This window comes from Peromyscus eremicus, unplaced genomic scaffold (assembly GCF_949786415.1).
Source record: "Peromyscus eremicus unplaced genomic scaffold, PerEre_H2_v1 PerEre#2#chr22_unloc_1, whole genome shotgun sequence".
In the NCBI taxonomy this organism is placed as follows: Eukaryota; Metazoa; Chordata; class Mammalia; order Rodentia; family Cricetidae; genus Peromyscus; species Peromyscus eremicus.
In genome coordinates, this window is record NW_026734286.1 from 1,135,893 (window position 1) to 1,160,414 (window position 24,522).

The 24,522-nt window shown below is 45.2% G+C and overlaps 1 protein-coding gene across 1 annotated transcript; it reads right to left on the bottom strand.

Annotated features, from left to right (window-relative positions):
• Positions 1 to 21,625: 21,625 nt before the first annotated feature.
• On the bottom strand, positions 21,626 to 24,264 carry Actl9 (actin like 9). The gene is made up of 2 exons (XM_059251769.1): positions 24,161 to 24,264; positions 21,626 to 23,428 (listed from the first exon to the last, which is right to left on the bottom strand). Exon 2 carries the CDS (start codon positions 22,928 to 22,930, stop codon positions 21,683 to 21,685), a length of 1,248 nt encoding a protein of 415 aa, XP_059107752.1. The 5' UTR covers positions 22,931 to 23,428; positions 24,161 to 24,264; the 3' UTR covers positions 21,626 to 21,682.
• Positions 24,265 to 24,522: the final 258 nt, after the last annotated feature.

Below are 24,522 nucleotides of genomic sequence, written 5' to 3' on the forward strand. Positions count from 1 at the left end.
TAGAGGCTAGAGGTTGCAGTCTGGTATCTTTTTTTTTTTTTGGTTTTTTGAGACAGGGTTTCTCTGTGTAGCAGTCCTGGCTGTCCTGGAACTCTCTCTGTAGACCAGACTGGCCTTGAACTCATAGAGATCCACCTGGCTCTGCCTCCCAAGTACTGGGATTAAAGACATGCGCCACCAAGCTCTCCACCTGAAGCTGGGTCTCTCACTTGAACTTACAGCTCTCTGAATTGGTTAGTCTAGCTATCCAGCTTGCTCTGGAGACTGCTTGTCTCCACTTTCCAGGTGTTGGAATTACAGGTGAGCTGCCACACACAACCAGCATTTACCTGGGCTCTGGGATTAGAACTCATATCCTCATGCTTGTGCAAAAAGCCCTTTACCCACTGATCCATCTCCTCACTCACACTGGAGTCTTTGGGCTGTAGCGTCACCCCACTCAGGAACCCCTACACAGTAGCTTAGTCAGAATTTGCTTTCTGATCCATGGAGTGGTAGAAAAAGATCTTGTCTTTTAAGTGTGGGGAGGTGAGTTTGGAACCTCAGGGCTCATGTAAAGACCAATGTGTTGGTGTGTGCTGTGATCCAAGCTATGGTGAGAAGGAAAGTAGAGACAGATAGATATGTGGAGCTCACTGGCTGGACATCTTAACCTACTTGGCTCAATGAGAGACAAGACCTGTTGCAGAGTATTTAACTAGGCAAAGATGTGTTGCATTTGTTTAACTATGTAAAGATATATTGCTGTTTTACCTTGCCTGCCTGAGGCACCTGATTGGTCTAATAAAAAGCTGAATGGTCAGTAGGGATGAAGGAGATATAGGTGGGACTTCCAGGCAGGGAGAGTAAGTAGGAGAAGGAATTTAGGCTAAGAAAGAAAGTAAAGAAAGAAAAGAAAGAAAAAGAGACTCTATGGAGACACCAGGGGCCAGCCAGCCAGACACAGGGGAAGCAGGAAAGTAGGACATACATAATGAAAGGTAAAAGGCCCTGAGGCAAAATGTAGGTGAATAGAAGCAGGATAAATTAACTTAAAAGAGCTAGTGGGACAAGCCTAAGCTATGACCAAGCATTCATAATTAAAAGTCTCTGTGTCTTTATTTGAGAGCTGGTTGGCAGCCCAAAGAAAATGCTAACCACAAATACCATCTCAAATAAAAGGTGGAAGGTGCTTAAAGAATGACCTCTTAGGTTATCCTCTGACCTTCACATGTATATGCACATATATGCGTGGTCCAACTTGCTCTGTAGCCAAGCATGACTTTGAACTCCATATCCTCCTGCCTCAACCCACCTAGTACTGGAAACACAGGCCTGTGCCACCATACCTGGCTCAGAATTTGTTTTTACTAAATCTCCAGGTGATCTGCATGTTCATTACAGTCAGAGAAGCAGTAATCTGGGGTAGACATTGGCCTCTACTCTATTCTGCCATTGTAGCAATGACAATTATAGTATATAAACAGGTAGGATAGCACAGACAAAGCTCTGGATTTCATCCCCAGTACTGCAAAAACTGGACATGTGGCACATACCTGTCATCCCAGACTGGAGGATCAGAAGTTTAAAATCATCCTTAAGTTTTAAGGCCAGCCTGTGCTGCATGGGTCTGTCTCAAAGAATAACCATCTCTCAAACAACTACAAAATAAACAGGTGGGAAAATATGTGCTAGAATACAATGCTTTTTGATAAAAACAAATGCAGCCAGATTTATCCTATGGGACCTAGTGTGTTGATGCTACTCTGGGTCGCATATTCTAGAGTGGAATTATGGATTTTAGAGTGCTTATTTTCACTCTTAATATTCTCAAAGTGCTGTGCCAAGTGGAACTACCAATGGACACTACTCCTGCATGCAAAAGAAATTTGTGTTCTCATTTTCCAAACTGTCCAAAAATTTTCAAACACTTTATGTTCATTTTCAAATTACATTTTATTTAGTGTGTGCTGCACATGCATACCTGTGCACATCGATATGGCATGATGCATATGTTGTGGTGTTTGAATCCATTGGAAAAGACCAAAGACTCAATTCAAATTTGGATTAAATGAATTTATTCTTACTGCTAGCAGAAGGATGATAGCTTTAGAGCCAAAAAGCATGCCATGCCAAAAGGGGGTAGAGGAAAGGTTTATAAAAGTGGACATCAAAGGTGCATATTACAGATATCTCATGCTTTATGGAATCTACAGCTGGATGAGAAAATTGCCTTACCTCCCCTCAGCTGTTTCTCATCCCTTTTATACAGTGATAGAAAGACCAGATCATCCCAGTCCTACAGTTGATAAGTGAGTTTAGAAAAGCGAGAGCAAGTGGTTGGGTTGGTTAATTACCTCACAGCAATAACAGCATATCCTATTCTTATTTCATAGCGGTGACACCTGCAGGTGGTTAGGATCTCACAGGCATTTCAGGGCAAAGGTCCACAGCCCTTAAGGTGTGACTGGTACCATGTTAAGTTTCTTAGCCATTACAGAGAGTCATATGTAAATTATTACACAGGCCTGAGCACTATGGAGAAAGTGACAATCTGCAGGAGTCTGTTCTCTCTTTCCAGCATGTGTAGCCTAGAGATTGAATTCAGGTTGTCAGGTTTGGTGGCAAGGGCTGTTTTACCTGAGTGGCCATCTTGCTGGCCCTTATTTTTATTTTCAGACCCAGGTTGGTCTTGAATTCCTGACCCCAGGCAATTCTCCTGTCTTAGTCTCTGTGGTGTGACATGGGCTTCATTTATTGTTGGTACATTTTTTTCATAGTCAAGAGTCTGTATTACTGTTATGAAGATGGCTTTCTATCTTTACATTATGGACACCAAGGAAAGACACAAAATATATGTGTTTCTTGCCCTTGTGGTTCTGACAGTCTTGTGAGGGGGACAGATTTAAGATAAACAAACAAAAAACCAAAACCAAAGAGAGGCCTCCTGCCTCTTTGATGTGGTTCAGGTGTCGGATGCCAACAGCAACAGCTTACTACTTGTCTTTCCAACACTTGTGTTATCTACAAAGGCAAAAAGTCCCCATAGATTTCTATTTTCTGAGAAAAGGTGATTGACATCACCACTGTTGGAGACAGAGACCAGAGGCTACCACAGCAAAATGATGCAGTGGCTGAAATGGTCTCCAGGTGACATGTTTGAATACTCTAATAATGATAAAAATGGCACGATCAGCTTAGAAAGTAAGATGATGTCTTAACAATGAAAGAGCCATGCTGTGGGATGGTCTGTATGTCAAGTGTGTTGCTGATTGGTCAATAAATAAATCACTGATTGGCCAGTGGCCAGGCAGGAAGTATAGGCGGGACAAGGAGGAGAATAAAGCTGGGAAGTGGAAGGCTGAGTCAGAGAGACACTGCCAGCCGCCACGATGACAAACAGCATGTGAAGATGCCGGTAAGCCACGAGCCATGTGGCAAGGTATAGATTAATGGAAATGGATTAATTTAAGCTGTAAGAACAGTTAGCAAGAAGCCTGCCACGGCCATACAGTTTGTAACCAATATAAGTCTCTGTGTTTACTTGGTCGGGTCTGAGCAGCTGTGGGACTGGCAGGTGAGAGAGATTTGTCCTGACTGTGGGCCAGGCAGGAAAACTTTAGCTACAAATGGTGTCCAACGTGGTGGAAAGAGTTTCCACCTAAAAACTGAGAAAAAAAGATTCTAAAACGGAGCTAAAAACAGCTTCCTAATTGTCTCTCTCAAATGAGCGGCAGCTGCCAGTTTGAGCTACTGGTGGGTTCCTAGCGTGCGCACTCGACCTGCCTTATGGCGGGAATGAGGCCTCTGCAAGTGGCACATTAAGCTGCATGGTGGATTTAGCCTTTGCTAGTACAAAACAAAAAAAGAGGTTTCTGGGCTACACGCTGCTTGGATAAAAGCATAGACCCACGATAGCTCCCAGAGCTGGCGGTAAACGTACCATCATGTTGGGAAGCTGAGGTGGGCAGAGTCAGCAGCCACAGCTGCTGCAGTTTAAAGCAATAGATTTACAATAAGACAGATTCAGATGTAATAGTTTACAATTTGTATAAAATATATGTAGGCTTGAAAGAGACAAAAAAATGATATATACAGTTATATAAATAAATACATAGTTTTAAAAAAATAAAGTCTTTAAAGAGACAGTAAAATTAATATAAAAAAATAAGCCACGTGAAGATGAATATTACACAGAGAATCTGGATTGCGTTGTCTTTGGGATTTTTAACTGCAGAAAAACATTTGATTGTAAAAGCTGTTGAATTAAGCCAAAATGTATATTTTAAAGGTACCTTGACTTCAAAATTTGGATATAAGGATATGTTGCTTTGGAAAGGAGACTCTGCTTTTGTTCCCACAGAAAGCCAGAGGCTATGGAATTGTTCCAGATTAAGATACATCAGGTTTGACCAGCCAAGACCCCCTGAAAGGTCTCTGATGACACCATGGCCCAGATAATCCAACTTCCAGATCGGATTCAAGGCAACCGGCTCAGACATTACAGCCTCATGGACTATTCCATAATCCTAAATTTTTTTTTGTGTCCCCATAAGATACAGCACCCCCCTCCAGCAGGAAGTAGTAAGAGAAGCTATGCCCAAATTCCCAAATTATATCTAATTTTACTTTGTTAAGGTTAAAACCTTCCTTTTTGGAAAAAAAAAAGGGAAGTGATGTGGGATGGTCTGTATGTCAAGTGTGTTGCTGATTGGTCAATAAATAAATCACTGATTGGCCAGTGGCCAGGCAGGAAGTATAGGCGGGACAAGGAGGAGAATAAAGCTGGGAAGTAGAAGGCTGAGTCAGAGAGACACTGCCAGCCGCCACGATGACAAATAGCATGTGAAGATGCCGGTAAGCCATGAGCCATGTGGCAAGGTATAGATTAATGGAAATGGATTAATTTAAGCTGTAAGAACAGTTAGCAAGAAGCCTGCCACAGCCATACAGTTTGTAACCAATATAAGTCTCTGTGTTTACTTGGTCGGGTCTGAGCAGCTGTGGGACTGGCAGGTGAGAGAGATTTGTCCTGACTGTGGGCCAGGCAGGAAAATTTTAGCTACAGAGCCAAGTCTAGGGAGATGGCTCACTTGGTAAAACACCTGCCGTGCAAGCATAAGAACGTTTGGGTCCCAAGCAGCCATGTGAAAAGCCGGGTGAGTAGGCACTCATCCACAGCCCTAGTGCTGGGATAGGGCTGGAAGGTGGAGACAGGACCATCATGGAGCTCAGTGGCCAGCCAGTCCACCTAATCAGTGAGCTCCAGGTTCAACGAGAGGCACTGTTCAACAAAAAAAAATGAAAGAGGGGGCCTGGGAGATGGTTAGTAGAGCATATATCAGAGGACCAGAGTTCGATTCCCTGAACCTATGTCAGGGGGCTCACAACCAGCTCTTGTGGTGGCGATGTAGACTCTACAGACACTAGCACACTCACACAGATACATATACATATGATTAAAAGTGAAATAAAGCAAAAAAAAAAAAAAAAAGGGATGGGGCTGATGGGTAAAGATGCTTGCTGCAAAGTGTGAAGACCAAAGAATCAACTCCTGCACGTTGTCCTCTGACCTCCATACTTCCCACTGTGGAATGTGCTTTCCTTATGCATAAAAAATGCGGTAAGAGTTGAAGTCTAAAAAGAAACAACTAAAGAGCAAATTATAACAAGCATCAAAAAAGATGTGGAGGCTTGCAGGGACGGGAGTGAATTATGATAATGAAATAGGAAGCTAAGGAAGGACTTTTCTAGGCTGGGAAGTGGCTCAGTGGGTAAAGAGCTGCTGTGCAGGCTTGAAGAACTGAATTTGATCCCCAGCACCCATTTTATTTATTTGTTTATTTGTTTATTTATTTATTTATTTATTTATTTTCAGTTTTTCGAGACAGAGTTTCTTTGTATAGCTTTGGAGCCTGTCCTAGAACTCACTTTGTAGACCAGGCTGGCTTTGAACTCACAGAGATCCGCCTGCCTCTGCCTCCCGAGTGCTGGCATTAAAGGCGTGTGCCACCACTGCCTGGCTTTTTTAAAATTTTATTTTGTTATTTTTTATTCCCAGCACCCATTTAAAAAAGCTAGTTATGGTGGCATTAATCCCAGTGGTGGTGTGGCAGAGATAGGCAGATCTTGGGAGCTGGCTTTCCAGCTAGTCTACCTGAAATGGTGAGCTCCGCATACAGTGAGAGATCCCATCTCGAAAACAAGATGGAGAAATTGAGGAAGACACCCAGCATCAACTTCTTGTCCAACGTGTGCCCACACATGTGCACACACCTGAACACACGTGCACATGCACACCTCCCTTCCAGAGATAGTCCTTATAAAAAGATTCACTCTTATTATTTGTGTGTGTGTGATCCCTTGGGGAAGAAGTGGCATCTTGGGGGCCACCTTATGTGGGTGCTTGGTCCCTTGGAAGAGTAATAAGTGCTCATAAGTGCTGAACCATCTCTCCAGTCCTGAGAAGGACCTTTTTTTTTAAATTTTAATTTACTGATTAATATCATATGTGTATGTGATGTATGAATGTAGGTGTGTGGGTTCTGTGGTACACATATGGAGGTCAGAGAACAACTCTTTCCACCATTATGTAGGTCCCAGGAATTGAACCCAGTCATTTTATTTGGGTGGAAGCACCTTTACCTGCTGAGGAATTTCATAAGCTGAAAGGCTAGGTGTTTAATTCCCTAGACACCGTGCAAAGGCTCCGAGGTAGGGCCATGCAGGAACATCATAGTAGTCCATAAAGCTGAAACATGACTAAAGGGCTGAGAGGGTGGAGGTGAGGGTGGGAGATGACAGGTTCATGCAGGGCCTTGTGGGCTAAGGTAAAGACTGGCTTCCTCTCTGAGTGAGAAGGGAATTGTGTGTGTGGGGATTTCTGAGCACATTTCTGTTGTAAATGTCCTCCAACCCCCATCCTGTGGTCGTGTGAGGTGGAGAGAAAATAAGACTACCTCACAAGTACAAGAGAACTGGCTTGCTGTCTGGTATATGGATGGGGTGGGACTGACCACAGGGTGACTGTGACTCATCTTCCCATTGCCTGCCAATGCCTGGCCAATGCTCACCCTGTTTCTATGCCTTTCTGAGAAGCAATGGTCATAGAACAGATAAAGCTGCCCCATGAGGCAGAATCACAGTGAGGCAAACACCAGCGTGTCTCTTCTATTTTATGTATTTTTTCATGTTTATGTATTACAGAGCATCATTTCCATCTTTATCAGATCAGCTGTGCCTGCTTGCTAGAGGCCATCAGGGTCATACTATGGGCTGCTATTCCTCCACAGAAGGAGGAGGTGGGAGGGAGAGTGGATCCTCACAATTCCGGTCACCTTTCCATTTGTTCGCAATTCTACTCTAAGTGCATGTCTTAGGGTTTCTATCACTGTGATAAACACCATAACCAGAAACAACATAGGAGAAAAGGGTTAATTTCATTTTACATTTCCAGATAACACTCCATCACTAAGAAAAGTCAGGGCAGGAACTTGGAGCCAGGAATTGAAGCAGAAGCCATGGAGGAGTGCTGCTTACTGGTTGCTCAGCCTGCTTTCTTATAGCACCAGAGACCACTAGCTTAGGGGAAGCACCACCTACAGTGTGTTTAGGCTCCCACTTCAATTGTCAATCAAGAAAAGCCAGAGCTTCTGCTGGTGATGGGCTATACCTGTAAGATACAAATGGTTTCCTCCCCAAATTGCTTTTGGTCCGTGTTTCATCACAGCAACAGAAGTGCAAAAGAGGACCTCAGACAAGGAATGTGTGGTATGCAGATGTGTATTCACACTTGCATGTATGTGCATTTGTGTGAACATGTGCATGGAGCTCAGAGGTTGGTATAAGGTGTGTTTCTTGATCCATCTTTTTTTTTTTTTTTTTTTTTTTTTGGTTTTTCGAGACAGGGTTTCTCTGTGTAGCTTTGCGCCTTTCCTGGAACTTGCTTTGGAGACCAGGCTGGCCTCAAACTCACAGAGATCCGCCTGGCTCTGCCTCCCGAGTGCTGGGATTAAAGACGTGCGCCACCACTGCCCGGCTTGATCTATCTTTTTTAACTTTTTTTTTTTTTTTAATTTTGTTTTTTTCGAGACAGGGTTTCTCTGTGTAGCTTTGGATCCTGTTCTGGAACTCACTCTGTAGACCAGGCTGGCCTTGAACTCAGAGATCCACCTGCTTCTGCCTCTTGAGTGCTGGGATTAAAGGCGTGTACCACCACGGCCTGGCAGATCACTTTCCATCTTATATAACAGAACCAAGGCAAGAACCAGAGCTTGAAGATCCCACTAGTCTAGCTGTCCAGCTTCCCCCTGGGGAATGCAAACATTTTATTTACTTGCTGAGCTGTATTTTTTTTCCAGCTCCCTCTTTTCTTTTATCACTTTTCTTCCAGTAAGTAATCATTTTTGACAAGAGTGGGAGGGACAGGTATCAGGCGCTTGTGGGAGATGCTAGAAGGGTAAGGGACTGGCTGAGGTTGGAGGAGTCTGGTCAGTAAGAAAGTGGCCAGGAATAGCCCCAGAGAAAATCTGGCAGGCTCAGGTAAACAGGAAGAGCTCAAAATATGTTGGAGGTAAGATGGCCCTAGCTAGTGACACTGCTGATAAGGGCTATGCAAGACCAGTTTTTTGTTGTTGTTTTTTTTTTTTTTTTTTTTTTTTTTTGGTTTTTTGAGACAGAGTTTCTCCATGTAGTTTTGGTGCCTGTCCTGGATCTCGCTCTGTAGACCAGGCTGGCCTTGAATTCACAGAGATTCACCTGGCTCTGCATCCCGAGTGCTGTGTTTAAAGGCGTGTGCTACCGCCGCCTGGTGGCCAGGGGGTTTTGACGATGTGGAGGCTTAAACATACTCTGGAATTAATGACTCCTGACTCCTGATGGTCTGTCACAATGACAAGTGGGCTTATTGCCTGGTTCTCTGATCTAATCCAGTGGCTGCCAATGCTTTCCTCTGGACTTTCTATTTGTGTGCGTGTGTGTGTGTGTGTGTGTGTGTGTGTGTGTGTGTGTGTGTGTATGCTCTTGTATGTGCAAGTGTGTACCCCTGTGTGTGCACATGGAGACCAAAGGAGGTCTTCAGCAGTGCCCTCTATTACTTTCCACTTTATTGACACAGGGACTCTCACTAAAGCTAGAGCTAGGCTGGCAGCCACAAAGCCATCCTCCTGTTTCAGCCCAGTACAGTGCTGGGGTTACAGGCATGTGTGGGCAGCAAGCACTCTAATGGAGCTATCTCCCCAGTCCTACCATAGCATTTATTGGACAAAACCTTCCTTATTGTAGTTCTCATTGACAGCTGGGAAAACAGAGGTTCATCTGTAACATGCCTTGCCTCATATCATATGACTGTAACAGAGTCCTCATCAGTGCACTGACACCAAAGTCCTTTTCTGCTCTGGTCTCCCCACTTGCTGTTCCCTCTGCCTGGAATGCCTTTCTCTAATCTTTGTTTTTCAATATTCAGAATTTGTCTCTAATGTCTTGTTCTCAGAAAGGACTGTTTGCAAATAGTCTCATTCATTCATTCCATCTTTTGGTGGGTTCATAGAATGTATTTTTCTCACTTCCACCCTCCCCTTATGTTATCCCCCTCCCATGTCTACTGAACCTTTGCTTCTCAACAAACTCATGTCCTACTTTCTTGCCTTTGTTTTTCTGTGGCACATGGAGTTTAACTAGGGTTGCTTGCATTAGCATGGATGAGGGTTATTTATAGGAATGGGGGTAACTAGCCAGTGGCTATGCCACTGAAGAAAAAGTCCCTCCATCCCCCTAGCAGCAGTTAACTGCCAGCAGATCCTCAGGAAGAGGTGGGGTCTGGCAAGCCCCTTCCCATGCCATGGTGGAATGCTGATGGGCCCAGTCTCCTGCAGGTAACCTTAGCTGCTATGAGTTCATGATTACAACATCCATGCCATGTCCTGAAGACATTTCATGACACTCTTCCCCACCCTCCAGCTCTTGGATTAATTCTGTTCTCTTTGCACAATTTCCAGGGCCTCGGAGGGGTGACATTGATGATCTAGTTAGGGCTTAGCATTCAACAGTCACTATTTCTCACTGCTATGGTCAGTTCTGAGTCTTTGCATTGACCATTTCACATTGCAGAATGAAGCTTCTCTGACCCAGACTGAGAGCAGCGCCATTCTATGGATACAAACAACCCTCAGAAGGCCATTCGACACCATGTCCACTTAGCAGAACAACAGCAGTAGATTCTCCTTAGGCTTTATCATTTCCAGTCATGGGCTTTTGACCAGGTTTACAGTACTATGCATGAATTCTCCCTATGAGGCTGGCTTCAATTCCAAATTTTATTTTTGTTTATTATGTGAGACCAAAATGAACCATCTTAGAAATAAGACCAAAATGCTTTCACCCAAAAACTAAGGCCTAAGATTTCTCCTTCTAGGAATAGGCCAATAGTTACTGAAACAAGTCAGTCCATATTCCAGAAACCAGGAAGTGTAAAAGTACAGAGTCACAAGATAGTCACGAGGTAATGACTGCTGGACTATAGAATGTTCCAACCCTGGTTTCCAGGGTAACTGACCACAGAAATGTCCCCACCTGAGGGCAGCCAATGAACAATGGTGGCAGGCAACCATCCCTTAGAAGTAAGATTAAGCCATGATTTCTAGAAAGCCCCTAGAAGTGAGCCAATCAGAATTGTATCCATACTAGCACTCCTAAGTGATGTAATCTTGTGATTTTTCCCTTTAAAAACTGAGCTTGCAGGTAGGTGGGCACTTCCTCCAGCCTCTACTGCATTGGATGTATTGGACGAAGTCCCTGCCTAGGCTTATATTGCTTTTGGATATCCCAAAATTAAACCTTGCTTTTGCATTCCGGCATGCTCATCTTTGGTGGTCTCTCTGGGGGTCTCGATCTGGGCACAACAATTATTTATTTATTTTGGTTTTTTTGAGACAGGGTTTCCTTGGGTATCCCTGGCTGTCTTGAAACTTTCTCTGTAGACCAGATTGGCCACAGACTTGGAGGTCTGCTTGCTTCTGCCTCCTGAGTGCTGGGATTAAAGGTGTGTACCACCACCACCACCACCTGTAAATTTTTTCTTTATTTTATTTAAAAAAATTGTATGTGTATGCTGTTGTGCATGTGGATATGGAGACCAGTGGACAATCTCCAGGGTCATTCTTTTGTTTACAGTACAATTCCATTAAAATTATTATTATTATTAAAATTAATATTATTATTGTGGGGGCAGCAAGCATGCCATGGCACATATGCAGAGATCAGGAGAGGACACTGTGTGGTCAGTTCTCGTCTTCCACCTTTATGTGGAACCTGGGGATTGAACTCAGGTCACAGGCTTGTGTGGCAAGTACCTCTACTTGCTGAGCTATGTCTCTGGTGCCATCTTTATTTTTGAGAGAGGGTTTCCTTGGATTGGAGATCACCAGTTAAATTTGTTAGTGAGCTCTAGACCACAGTGTGGAGGGTGGGCAGGACATGTGTGTGCTTGAGGCATCCCTGGGGTATGAAATATGAGGGACAGAAAGGACCACTGCTCTGCCCCTAGGGCCACCAGTGTGGTCCTTATGACCCATTGTAACTCTCTGTAAGTAGGGGTCAGCCCCTCTCTCCCCTTTCCCCAAAGCACTGTAAATTCTGAGAACTCTTTTTCAGTTGTTTGTCCTATCCCTACCCCACCAGGCTTCCTGGCTATTATCTTGTCACAGGCCTGAGGAGGAGAGAGGAAGGCAAGGGACTCTGATCCAGGCCTAGGTCCCCATACAGAGAAGAGAGGGCTCCAGCTTGCTTTGATTCAACTGCTGGCCTTCCGTTTCTCTCTCTGCAGAACTGATATGGCAACTATGCTACTACCTCCCAGGGTTGTGGGAGAAGCCAGGGATTAGTGAGACTCACAGTATAGCTCAGTGCTGCTGTCAGCTTTGGTCAGAGAAACTTCTTTTTGCAGCCATAACTGCAGAGACTCATAGTCAAAGTGCTGAGAATAAGTGACTGCTGAGTCCCTAAATGGGACAATATATTGACCAGTCTTCCCCAAGGTTCAGGGAACATCTCGGGGGCAGGAAAGAATGTAAAAGCAGAATGAAGAAGTGGACACTATCTTCTAGGCACAATGTGGTGCCACACTCAACTTGGCATCTTTGATTACCTGTGGCACAAGACTTGCAAAAGGTTAAGCTTGACAGTCACAGAGATGGGAAGAGCTCAAGTCTTGTGGGCTGCAAGAATATATCATAGAGATTCAGCTATGTGTTAAAGCTGAACTTTGACAGGCCAAGGGTCTGTCAAAAGGCAAAGTCATTTATTATGAATATTTGGTGTTACCCAGCCTTTAATATTCCAGCTGTCTTCTGCTATGAAATCCTTGCATGCCCAGACCAATTGGTAAACAGTTCAGCTCCCCAGACCTGCTGAACCTAAGTTACTAACTGCCCTGCTGAGCTTAGGTGACAAGCTGGCGGGAGACTCACAGCTTTGTTTCCTATGCTAATGAAGCTCAGACCATCCCCCTCGCCTTGAGGAGGCCTAGTGTTTCTCCAGAGCACTTTGACTGAAAACAAAAGAGGTTTTTACATATCAATGTGAGAGATGAAACAACATTCCTGAGGAGGCAGGGAACCACCTGCCCAGGGAAAAAAAAGGCAGGCATTTTCTGTAGACAAGGACAGAACAGCATGGCGAGAGAGAAGAGAGGACGACAGAGGTTCCATAGAGGGTAAGCAGATCTCGAGTAGAGTTTTCTGAGGGCCAGGAGTAGAGAGCAGCAGAGATGGAGAAAGAGAATACAGCGGATGAAGATGAGGCTGGAAGCATAGGAGTTTAGTTGTTAGCAGGACTATGAGCTAGGGAGCTGGATGGAACTGCAGTTATGGAGATAGGATTTCATCCCAGTGAAATAAAGTAGACGGATATAGTAGCTTGGAATGTCTAGAGTTGTTCCTGCCTTGAATGCCTGGTGGAGCTATAGCTGAATTGATAGAATTTTGTCTTAGAGGAATAAAGTTAACAGACACAAGAACATAGTGTATGTAGATTTTTTTCCCTAATATCCCACACTGGACATAGCAAAGCCCCCTTAGACTCCTGGGCAACCAATGCTCATGAGGCCCTGCCCTTCCATGAAGGTGTCTATGTAGTTGGTGGCTGCAGGAGGAGGAGGACGAGGAAGAGAAAGAGGAAGAGGAGGGAGATTATTTTCTTCAGGTGTAGGACAGATCCTTTCCCGCCTCCTCCTCTCCTCTTCCTTTCCCGCCTCCTCCTCTCCTCTTCCTTTCATCCTTTCCTTCCTCATTCTCCTCCTCCCCTTCACCTCCACCTCTCCTCCTCTTCCCCAAATACTTTACTAAGGATATTGCAAAGAAGCAGGGAGTACTGCCTGCATACGAGATTCTGTAAGGTGAGGTCGCCCTATTATGGATGACCACCTATGTTACTCTATTGATCTGACGCTTGCTTCTACCTAAAAATATCTCCACAGAAACATCTAGTATTTCACCTAACATCTGGGTAGCATGAGCTAGCCAATGTGATACATGATGCTCACATCTACCCCTTGTCAAGTTGATTCCCAGATGTCTTTCCTTAAGTCATGCTTAATCTCCAAATTAACGACATCATATAGTCTCATGTCCAACTAATAGGATACAACCATCTTGCAACAGCTAGTGCTGGAGGATCTTGATGACTTAATTAATACGAGCAGGACCATTCTCTGCAGGGGATGCTGGACTGTGTACAGTGGAGAAAGGGAGCTAAGCAGCAGCTTTTGCTCCTCCCCAGACTTTTGATTGTGATGATGTGACCAGCTGTTTCAAGTACCTTGCGCTGTCAGCCAAACAAATCCTTTCTTCCCTAAGTTGCTTTTGTTAGAGCATTTTATCACAACTACAGGAAAAGAAACTAAGTTACTATGTCCCCCAGAAACCCATGAGCTCCTTTCCTAGAAAAGGATGCAATGTCCTTAGGGAAGTCTACCCTTTCACTTCGTATTTCATAGCATCAGTAGTATCAAGGGAAATTAAAAAGACTTAAATACTATGATACACAGCCAGTACAACTTTTAAAATAGATTTGATTTCTAAGTACATGCATGTGTATATGCACATATGTGTGGGTTCCTAAGAGGCCAGAAAATAGTTTCAGACGCAGTGGAGTTGGAATTTTAGGCAGTGTGGACACCTGATGTGGGTACTGGGAAACAAATTCGTGTCCTCTGGAAGAACAGTAAGCAATCTTAACCAATGAACTATCTTCCTGGAGTTTATTTCACTGTGCATACGAACTGCACAGTGCCTGTGTGGAAGTGAAAGGAAAACCTTGAGGAGTGGTCCTTAAGCACCTTCTGTGTTTTCTGTTTGAGACAAGATCTCTCATTGGCCTGGAACTTTGCCACATAGATCCTGGAAGATAGGAACTTCCAGGGATCCACTTTCTATCTTGATATTGCTGAGATTACAGGGATGTGCCTACATGCAACTCTTTTCTCTCTCTCTCTCTCTCTCTCTCTCTCTCTCTCTCTCTCTCTCTCTCTCTCTCTCTCTTTCCTACCCCCTCCCTCTGTCTCACTCTCGCTTCTCTTTCCTTTTCCTTTCTTCTTCCTTCCTCTTTCTTTCTTTCTTTCTTTCTTTCTTTCTTTCTTTCTTTCTTTCTTTCTTTCTTTCTTTCTCTCTCTTCCCCTCCCTCCTCTCTGTTTCACTCTCTTATCTCTCTTTCTTTCCCTTTCCTTTCTTTCTTTCTTTCTTTCTTTCTTTCTTTCTTTCTTTCTTTCTTTCCCTCTCCTCTCTTTGTCTCTCTCTTCTCTCTTTCCCTTTCTCTCTTTCTTCTTTCTCTCTTCTCCGTCTTTCTTTTTTCTTTCTCTCCTCTCTCTCCTCTCTCTCCCTCTCCCTCTCCCTCTCCCTCTCCCTCTCCCTCTCCCTCTCCCTCTCCCTCTCCCTCTCTCTCTCTCTCTCTCTCTCTCTCTCTCTCTCTCTCTCTCTCTCTCTCTCTCGGCTCTGGGGATCCAAACTCAGGTCCTCACTATTGTGAGGCAAGTGTTTACTGACGGAGCCATCTCTCTTACCTCTTTCTCCTTTTGGGTCCAGACTGGCCTTAGACTATGTAGGTAAGGATGACTTTGAACTCTGGTCCTTCTGTCTTCATCTATTCTGAAGTACACCATGACACACAGACTAATCTTTTCTTAGGTTGCCAGCCAGCCAGATTGAACTAGGGCACACTCTAGTGCCCTCTTTTAACCATATTTCCCGTGTTTCAAAAAGTCATTTTCAAAGGTCCATAGGGCGAAGTTTCCAAGATGAACTGGAGGGGGGCATGCACCCTATATACTAGAAAAAGTGCAAGCATAAAAATATAAATATATAATGTGGGCCCGCTTTTCTAGATTTCCCTCTTTTCTCACTATCCACCCCCTCTCATTTGAAAGAATTTTTCCCGGATGTCACTACCCTTGCCTTTGACCCTGTTGTGTAAAAGCAGCGGCTCCCAAACCATGGGTTGCAGCCCCTTTGGGGGTCGAATATCTCTTTCAGAGGGGTTGCCTAAGACCATTGGAAAACACAAATATTTACATTATGATTCCTAACAGTAGCAAAATTAAAGTTATGAAGTAGCAATGGAAATATTTTTATGATTAGGGTCACCACAACATGAGGAACTATATTAAAGGGTGGCAGCTTTAGGAAGGTTGAGAACCACTGTGTTAAAGTCAAAGCTACCTTGGTCTTTTGAACTTGAAAGTGCTGCCCCCTGGTGGGAAAACAAAATATGTCCTGCTTTCTTCTTGGTAACCTGGCGGATTCAGAGTAGGCCTCAACCCCTGAGGGTAGCAGGACTAGGCTAATTGTATATTCTCAGCCTCAGGGGTTGAGAATGTACAATTAGACTAGTCCTGCTACCCTTCCTCCCTCCCTCCCTTCTTCTCTCCTTCCACTTTTTCTTCTTAAAAAAATGACATTTTCTTTTCACTAAAAAATTAGCTTATTATATTTTATGTATTTTATATTTTATTTCATTGTGTTTTGTTGTTACCACTTAGAAACCTGTTCTTTTCTAATGGGAGACAGAAAGGGAGTGGATTTGGATGGGAGTGGATGTGGGGAGGAACTGTGAGGAATAAAGGGAGAAGAACTGTAATCAAGATATACTGTATGAGAAAAGAATTTACTTTTTTTTTTCTTTTTTTTTTTTTTTTTTTTTGGTTTTTTGAGACAGAGTTTCTCTGTGTAGCTTTGCGCCTTTTCCTGGAACTCACTTTGGAGACCAGGCTGGCCTCGAACTCAGAGATCCACCTGCCTCTGCCTCCCGAGTGCTGGGATTAAAGGCGTGCGCCACCACCGCCCGGCAAGAATTTACTTTTAATAAGAGGGGGAAAAAGAAAATAAAAGAAAAAAAGAGAGAGAGAAAAAACCCAGCATACAAAGGAACAGATTTCTTTTGGGCATTTTTGTACTTAGTTCTGGTTGATTCCCCTGCCCCACTTGATTCCCTCCTCACCTGTTTGTCTTTTATTCAGCCATAAAAATAAAATTGTGAAATTTCTAGGAAAATGGGTATAACTGGAAAATATATTAAGTGAGGTAACCCAGACTCATAAAGACAAATATTTAGTGTTCTCCTTTGTGTACCCCTGTTTCCTAATGGCAGATTTGTGGGGCAAGTTAGAGTGATCCACAAATACACGTGTTTATACTTTGGGAAAATTACCGTGTGGCAGTGATGCTAGGGAGGTTGCAGATGGCTCAGTGGTTGGGAGCACTGGCTGCTCTTTCAGAGGACCTGGATTCAGTTCCCAGCACCCACATGGTGGCTCACAAGCATCTGTAACCACAGTTCTCTGGGACCCAACACTCTCACACAGACATACACTCAGGCAAAACATTAATGCACATAAAAAAAGTTATGCTAGGAGAGTGAGAGAGCAGAAAAGACGTGTATGTGTGTGTGTGTGTGTGTGTGTGTGTATGTGTGTGTGTGAGTGTGTGTAAGTGTGTGTGATGTGTGTGATGTGTGTGAATATGATATATGAGTGTATGTGATTTGTGTGTGTGGTGTGTATGTAATATGTGTGATATGTGTGAATGTAATCTGTATGTGTATGTGATTTATGTGTGGTGTGTGTGAATGTGTGATGTGTGTGATATATGTAAATGTGTGTGATTTGAGTATGTGGTATGTGTGTGTTATGTGTGTGAATGTAATGTGTGTTTTGTATCTGAGTGTTGTGCGTGTGTGTGATGTGTGTGAATGTAATGTGTGTAATGTGTGTGTTGTATGTGAGCTCCAGTGTACCTTGGACAATATGAGACCTGCATTTTAAAAACAGCACAGCAGCCAGGGAGGTCTTTCAGTGGGTAAGAATGCTTGCTGTGTAAATGTAGGGACTTGAGTTGAACTCTCAGAATTCCTGGGTGTGGCAGCACATGCCTTTAATTCCAGCACTCAGGAGGCAGAAACAGACAGATCGCTAAGTTCCAGTTCAGCCAGGGATACACAGAAAAATCCTGTCTAGAAAACAAAAACAAAATAAAAAATTCCCAGGATTCATGTAAAAAGTTGTCTTTTTAAAGATTTATTTATTATATATACAGTGTTCTGCCTGCATGGCCAGAAGAGGGTGCCAGATCTCATTACAGATGGTTGTGAGCCACCATGTGGTTGCTGGGAATTGAACTCAGGACCTCTGGAAGAGCAGCCAGTGCTCTTAACCATTGAGCCATCTCTCCAGCCTGTAAAAAGTTGTCTTTAACCCCAGTGCTGAGGGTGTGAATAGGGAGACAGGAAGGATTGCTAAAACTGCCAATCTGTTGCCTGCCAATCTTGCTGGCTGCCAATCTAGCTCCAGGTTCAGTGAGAAGCCCTGTCTGAAAGGAACAAAGTACAGAAGGAGAGAGCAGGACATCCAATATCCTACTCTAGTTCCTACATACACATGTGCATGTAGACCACACATGCACACGCACACACAATCACAAGACAAGACAAAAGCTGTTAGGGATGTAGGCAGAGACACAGACATGTGTGTGAGTGGCTAGACAGTGTCCCATGACAGAATGACACGTTGGGCTGAGGGTTGTGAGGGCCTGGAATAGACTTGAATAAACTCCAGGGAAATCTGTTTATTGTAACAACAAACTGGGCACATGTGTCCCCCATTTCTGGCTGGGGTCCTGATGTCCCTCAGTCTCTACTGGAGGACTTGGTGCAGAAGGTCCTACCTCCAGAGAGGAATCCAGGTGCTTCAGGGAAAGAACTGGGTTCCCACTCTAGGCTCAGCAAGGACACAGATGGGCTGGAGAGGCCTCACGGTCCCAGGGCAGAGAAATTCCCTGAGGCTATGTCAAAGTCATAGGCTGAGCATCAATCTAAACAGGTGGTAATCAGCTCTGAATGAATGAAGGGAAATGGGGCTGGTAATGACTAGGACAACTGGCCCTTAGGGACATGAGTAGGAGCAGGTGAAGGGAACCACTGTCCTGGTGTTTCTCACCTGGAACATCTGCCTGAGGGTCATAGTTTAATGTATTGCTCTTGAGAACCTTGTTACCCATTGGTATCCTAGTCTGAGCTGATAATACGGCACCTGGGAACTGGTCCTGTGGCGAGTTCTAAAAAACATGTAGAAGTTTCAGAGAAGGGTATTCTGGGAGTTCAACATGGGGAAGACGCTGGAAGAGTGTCTTTGGAGAGGGGTCATGGGGAAGGAGTTGGGAGATTATAATATTATATTATAATTAACAGGCTCAGAAAAGGATGCCCCTGAAATGCATACATATTAAGACCCAATCTGGGAGTTCAGAGTCTTCCTAGGAGGATGTGAGGGCAGAGGAACAGAGCTGGAAAGCATCCTTGTAAGGTGGCCATGTGGGACTGTTTCTGGTGGAAACAATGATGTCAGCTTTGAGCAGTAGGGATCAGCCTAAGGTTTTGGGGCTTGGTGCTCTTTGGTAGGTATTGATAGAGATGAGTTGTGAGAGACTGATTACAGGATTGTGAGAGCAAGGTCTGGAGAGATATACCAGGATGGGAAGGGGATAGTTTCAGGGGATCCATTAGTAGGTCATTTAAGGGAGACCTTGAAGGTGGTGGATGGAGATTTAGTATTCATGTGTGGAGTCTGGAGAGAACAAAGGGGTTTGGTTAGCTGAGAGTGAGTGGCCCACACTCCTGACACCCTTCCTATCTTCCAGCGCTGATAGATTAGTGCAGTTTTCATTCCTCATCAGAGAATATTTGCTTTGCAGTGAATGGCAAGCAATATACAGACCCTCCAGGTGGTTAGAGTGCAGATGTCAGGGACAAGGACAGAATCTCTAAGGACAGGCAACTAGATCATCTTACAGTCAGGTTGCCTAGCAACAGGACATTGAGGCAGAGCCCTTGACCCTTTCACCCTGTAAACATCCTATACAAACATCCTGTTAGCTTGCCCCACCTTATGCAGATGACAGCTTCTTGCTCCCCCCACCCTGCAGGAACTATATAAACCCTCTTGGAGAAAAATAAAGTTGCACCTTGATCAGAATCTAGACTTGGTGTATTTCCTTGTCTCTCCTGTCCCTATGATTCCGTCCTTAGGGTGGTCAAGAACCCGTTGTAGCCCTGCAGGCGGGGCATGCAGAGACCAAGTAAATGTGGAATTCACAGCCCTGGATAAGATGTCACACTGTTTCCCATGACTAAGGGAGCTTTTCAGAAGAGGGGGCAGAGAATTCTTAAAAGCCAGAGGTTGGTGAGGACTGTTGGAAAATAGTGTTCTCACTACACATCAGGCCACTGCATTTATGAACTCACAGCAGCTGTGCTTGTCTGCACAAGGCCTATGCAATATCCAGCCATTTAACATTCCAGCATAAATGGAAGAGGGGGTTCTCTAAGTTGAAGAGCTTTGGATAAGGAGAATGAGTTTTCTTCAGGGCAGTGTTCCCTGTTAGGATGCCTACATGACAGTGGATGGCCCTATACTCATGCCCACATGGCCACTATTGAGTGGACTCAATGGGCTATGAAAAGAAATCATGAAGTTGGAAGGAGGATGTAGTGGAGAGGCTCTGGGAGGCACTGGAGGGGAAATGGGGGATGGATAAAATGAAGACAGATTGCATATAAAATTCTCAAAGGGAAAAGAAATCCATGCATGGATTAAGAAAAAAAAAGAATGAGTAGACTATAAGGGGTGTGTTTGAAAGGATAACAAAGGGTGCAGACATGGAGGGTGAGTAGAGTTGGAGTATTCTTGGAAGAATTCTGGGGTGTGGTATGCAGAACAACTTGTGAAGACTTTTTGGGGGAATGGTTTGGAGGGTTTGAGGAAGTATATCAAGGGAGATGACCTAAAGCCTAAAACCTTAAGAGTCCATGGAAATTTGGAGACAGCTTTCCAGTGTGTGTGTGTGTGTGTGTGTGTGTGTGTGTGTGTGTGTGTGTGATCTAAGGATATTTTGAAAACATTTAGATGTGTCTGTGTGCTTTCCTCAACCTAAGGATGCCATGGATGGACATATAGGCTACAGATCCCTAGAAAGTGGGTTGACAGGACTAAAAAACAGTGTTGTTGTTTTAGTTTTAGGGTTTGTTATGAGGGAAGTATATTTAAGGGATTAGAATTAGGGTATTTCTCTCCATGAGTAAACTGGGGGCGAAGTGGGGCAATAGAGGGTTGAAAACATGAGGGAATGGGATTGTTAAACTGGGGGAGGGATGGAGTGGGAGAGCAATGAAGGAGATATCTTGATAGAGGGATACATTATGGGGTTAGGGAGAAGCCTGGTGCTAGGGAAATTCCCAGGAACCCACAAGGATGACCCCAGCTTAGACTACTAGCAATAGTGGAGAGGGTGCCTGAACTGGCCTTCTCTGGTAATCAGATTGGTGAATACCCTGTCATCATAGAGCCTTCATCCAGTAACTGATGGAAGCAGATGCAGAGATCCACAGCCAAGCACCAGGCAGAGCTCTAGGAGTCCAGTTGAAGAGAGGGAAGAGGGATTCTATGAGCAAGAGTGATCAAAATCATGATGGGGAAATCTACAGAGACAACTGAACTAAGCTTGAAGGAACTCACAAATTTAGGCCGATAGCTGTGGAACCTGCATGGGACCAGACTAGGCCCCCTGCATACGGGAGACAGTTGTATAGCTTGGTCTGTTTCAGGGGCCCCTGGCAGTGGGATCAGCATCTATCCCTGGTGCATGAACTGGATTTTTGGAGCCCATTACCTATGGTGGGATGCCTTGCTCAGCCTTAATGCAGGGGGAAGACTTATTCCTGCCTCAACTGCAGGTATCATGCTTTGCTGACTTCCCATGGGAGCCCTTACTCTTTTGGAAGGGGATGGGGGTGGGGGGATGGGGGGAAGACTGGGGGGGAACAGGAGGAGGGATGAGAGGTGAATCTGTGGTTGGTATGTAAAATGAATAAAAAATTTCTTAAATTAAAAAAAAAGTATTAGGGTGTCTCAGAGAGATGGTCATGGATATTTTAGGATAGTTTACAGTCAGAAATGTTTGGAGGAGAAGATACCAGGGGTGTGAGGGGTTGGAGATGGGAGGATAGGGATTGAGGGGTAAATTGGAGGGTGTAGGCTAGTGGCTTAATGAGAACATGAGTCATCTGGGTGGGCCTTAGAGCACGGGATAGAGCTGGAAGACAACAGGACTGAGTTTGCTTGGCAAGAAAGCTTTACTGCCTTCAGCCCTTCCCACCTTGTCCCCTGTTAGTAGCATTTTCGGTATACAACCTGAGGTCCCCTTTCTTCATAATGTTCCCGCAAGACCCAGCAGGACTGGAAAGCACGCAACGAGGCCAGAATGGAGCCCCCAATCCACACAGAGAGGTTCCTGTTGGGTTGTGCCATCACCACCACGTGATCCTCAGGTGGCAGAGAGCGCAGTAGCTCTGCCCTGAAGCGACCCTCCAGGCCAGTAAAGAGGGAGGAGCCTCCACACAGGAGCACATTCTGGGCCACATGGTTCCGTAGCTCCCGAGGCACCTTTATGAGGCTCTGTTCAGCCATGGCTGGGAGGCCCATGGGCGACAGTCCTGGTATCTCGGGCGGATGGAATAGGAGCTCTGGGCACTGGAATAACTCCTTCCCCAGAGTGACAGTCCGTCCATCCGGCAGCTTCAGGGTCTGCTTGCACTCCTGATCCAGACGAGCCTGCTCCTTTTGGAAATCTGAGGCCAAATAACAGTAACGGTGTTTGATGCTCTCCACAATGTCCAGGTCCTCTTGTCTCAATGAGAAGCCAGAGCCCAGCAGCATCTCTGCTAGAAAGGCAGTAAGATGGTTGCCGGCCAGGTCCAAGCGTTGGATGGCATGGGGTAGGTTGTAGCCCTGAACAACTGGCACTGTGTAGCTGACTCCATGGCCAGTGTCTACAACAAGTCCATTAACACGCCCGTGGGCATAGACTGACAATACAGATTGAGATGCCACATATATGGCTGGAGAGTGCAGAGACTCAAAGGCCACTTCTATTAGCTTCTCACGGTTGGTAACTGGGCTGAAGGGTGGATCCGAAAACAGTAGAGGGTGATCCTGGGTGGCCACTCGGAGATCATGTTCCAGGATGTGTCGCCAGATTAGTTCGGCTGCTTCCCAGTCCACCACAATGCCGTTGCGAATAGGTTTCACCAACCTCAGCTCTGGGCGGGAGCGGGCTGCCTCCCCAATAAACGTTTCCAGCTCTGACCGGCCCTTGGTAGCCTGTTTCTTGGGCTGGCAACCCAGGATGGTGGCCACGGTATAGGTGGGTTGGGAATGTCCTGCAAAGCCCACTTTACAGGTGCCTGTGCCCATGTCAATAACCACAGCACCTGTCTTTGGTGGGAGCCTGTCGACAACCAGGTTGAGGGAATCTTGCTGTAGACTGTTGTTCACAAGGAGTGTGCTGGAGTTCAGGGCAAGAGGTCCAGGAGTCTCTGGGGAGGGCTGGGGCTTTGCGTGTCCATTGACATCCATGGCTGCAAGTGGCCTGATGAGGCTGCTTGTCAAGGTAGACCTCTTTTCTCTGGGGCACCAGTGGAAAGGCTGATCAAGGCCCAGGATGGCCAGAAAGAGCGAGAGAGAGAGGATAGAACAGTGGTGGTCTGTGACATCACTGTGCTTGCCCTTGCTTCACAATGCAGGGATGTAGTGGGTTGAGATGGGTTGGGGGAAGGCAGGAAGAACCTCTTTGTATGAATTTCACCTGGGAGAAATGTCTATTTACCAGAGGCAGAGTGAGAAGAAGATATTCTGCTCAAGTCTAGCTTGGTCAAACAGTGAGTTTAACTGGAGTTGCTTACAGGAGTGTGGGTAAGGGATTGTTTACAGGCACGGCACATGGGTAAAGGCTATACTTAAAGGGTAAACATACTCTGACTGGCAAATCCTGATGCAGAAGCTTCCCATACTCAAGAATACCTGCTCCTGTAGATGGCTTCTATCTGAAATCCAGACCACAGTGGTCAAGGTTACCTGTCAATATAGATGGTTGTTATCCGAAACTGCAGAGGCTGAACCAAGACCAATAAAATTTCCACTGAACTGCACCCTGATAGGCACTTCCCACTGCAAACCCCACAAGATCTCAAGCCCTTGTACCACAGCCTATATGCACAGTCTTCATTCCCATGGAGAGGTTGTTGCTTTTCATTGTTCTAATTAAAGGACAGTCTGCTCCTGTTGAGGTAGGAGATTTTGCCATCCCATCCCAGTCCGATCTAACAACACCAGTGAAGGAAAATATCTCCTTTGGCAACTGTTAACTGCCTGTACACCCTTGGAAAGGGGTATGGCTTCCTGAGTCCCTACTCGTAGCAACAGCTTACTCTCTTGTAGGGAGGGGTGAGACCTCCTAGGCCTCTCCCTTAGCAACCACAAACTGTCTATAAATTCCTGGGGAGGAGTATGATGGCCTTGTGAGCCTCACCTCTGTGATGGACAATCAATAGGCTCAATTTTATGAAGGTCTCCCATGTGTAATCACAGCAACAAGGCCATGTCTTGCCAGAGGGCAGAATTCCACAGCAGAGCGCCACAGCCCTCATTTCTTTATGACTACCCTCAGAGTGCCCAGTCTGCAGAGGAAAGCAGGTCTCTGATTCAGCATCTTCAATGCAGAACCCACTCTCACACAACACACACACACACACACACACACACACACACACACACACACACACACACACGCAATCCTTCTGTGGGTACCTTGCCCAGTCTTCCAAGAATGCAAATCAGAAGGTAACAGGCCAAACTGACTGTCTGGCTTTCTTCCTTATGTTTTTTTCCTTCCCTCTTGTAGCAGTTTGAATGTAATTGGCCCCAATAATCTCATAGGGAGTGGCACTATTGTGAAGTGTGGCTTTGTTGGAGTGGGTATGGCCTTGTTGGAAGAAGTGTGTCACTGTGGGGGCAGGCTTTGAGGGTTCCTATGCTTAGAATACTGACTGCCCCGTGTGTCATTTGACTTCCTGTTGCCTGCAAGCCAAGATGTAACCAGCACCATGTCTGCCTGCATGCTGTCATGCTCCCCACCATGATAATAATGGACTGAACCTCTGAAACTGTAA

Bases quoted from the DNA above. Each gene is read 5' to 3' on its own strand.
- Actl9 (XM_059251769.1), bottom strand. From the start codon at position 22,930: ATGGATGTCAATGGACACGCAAAGCCCCAGCCCTCCCCAGAGACTCCT.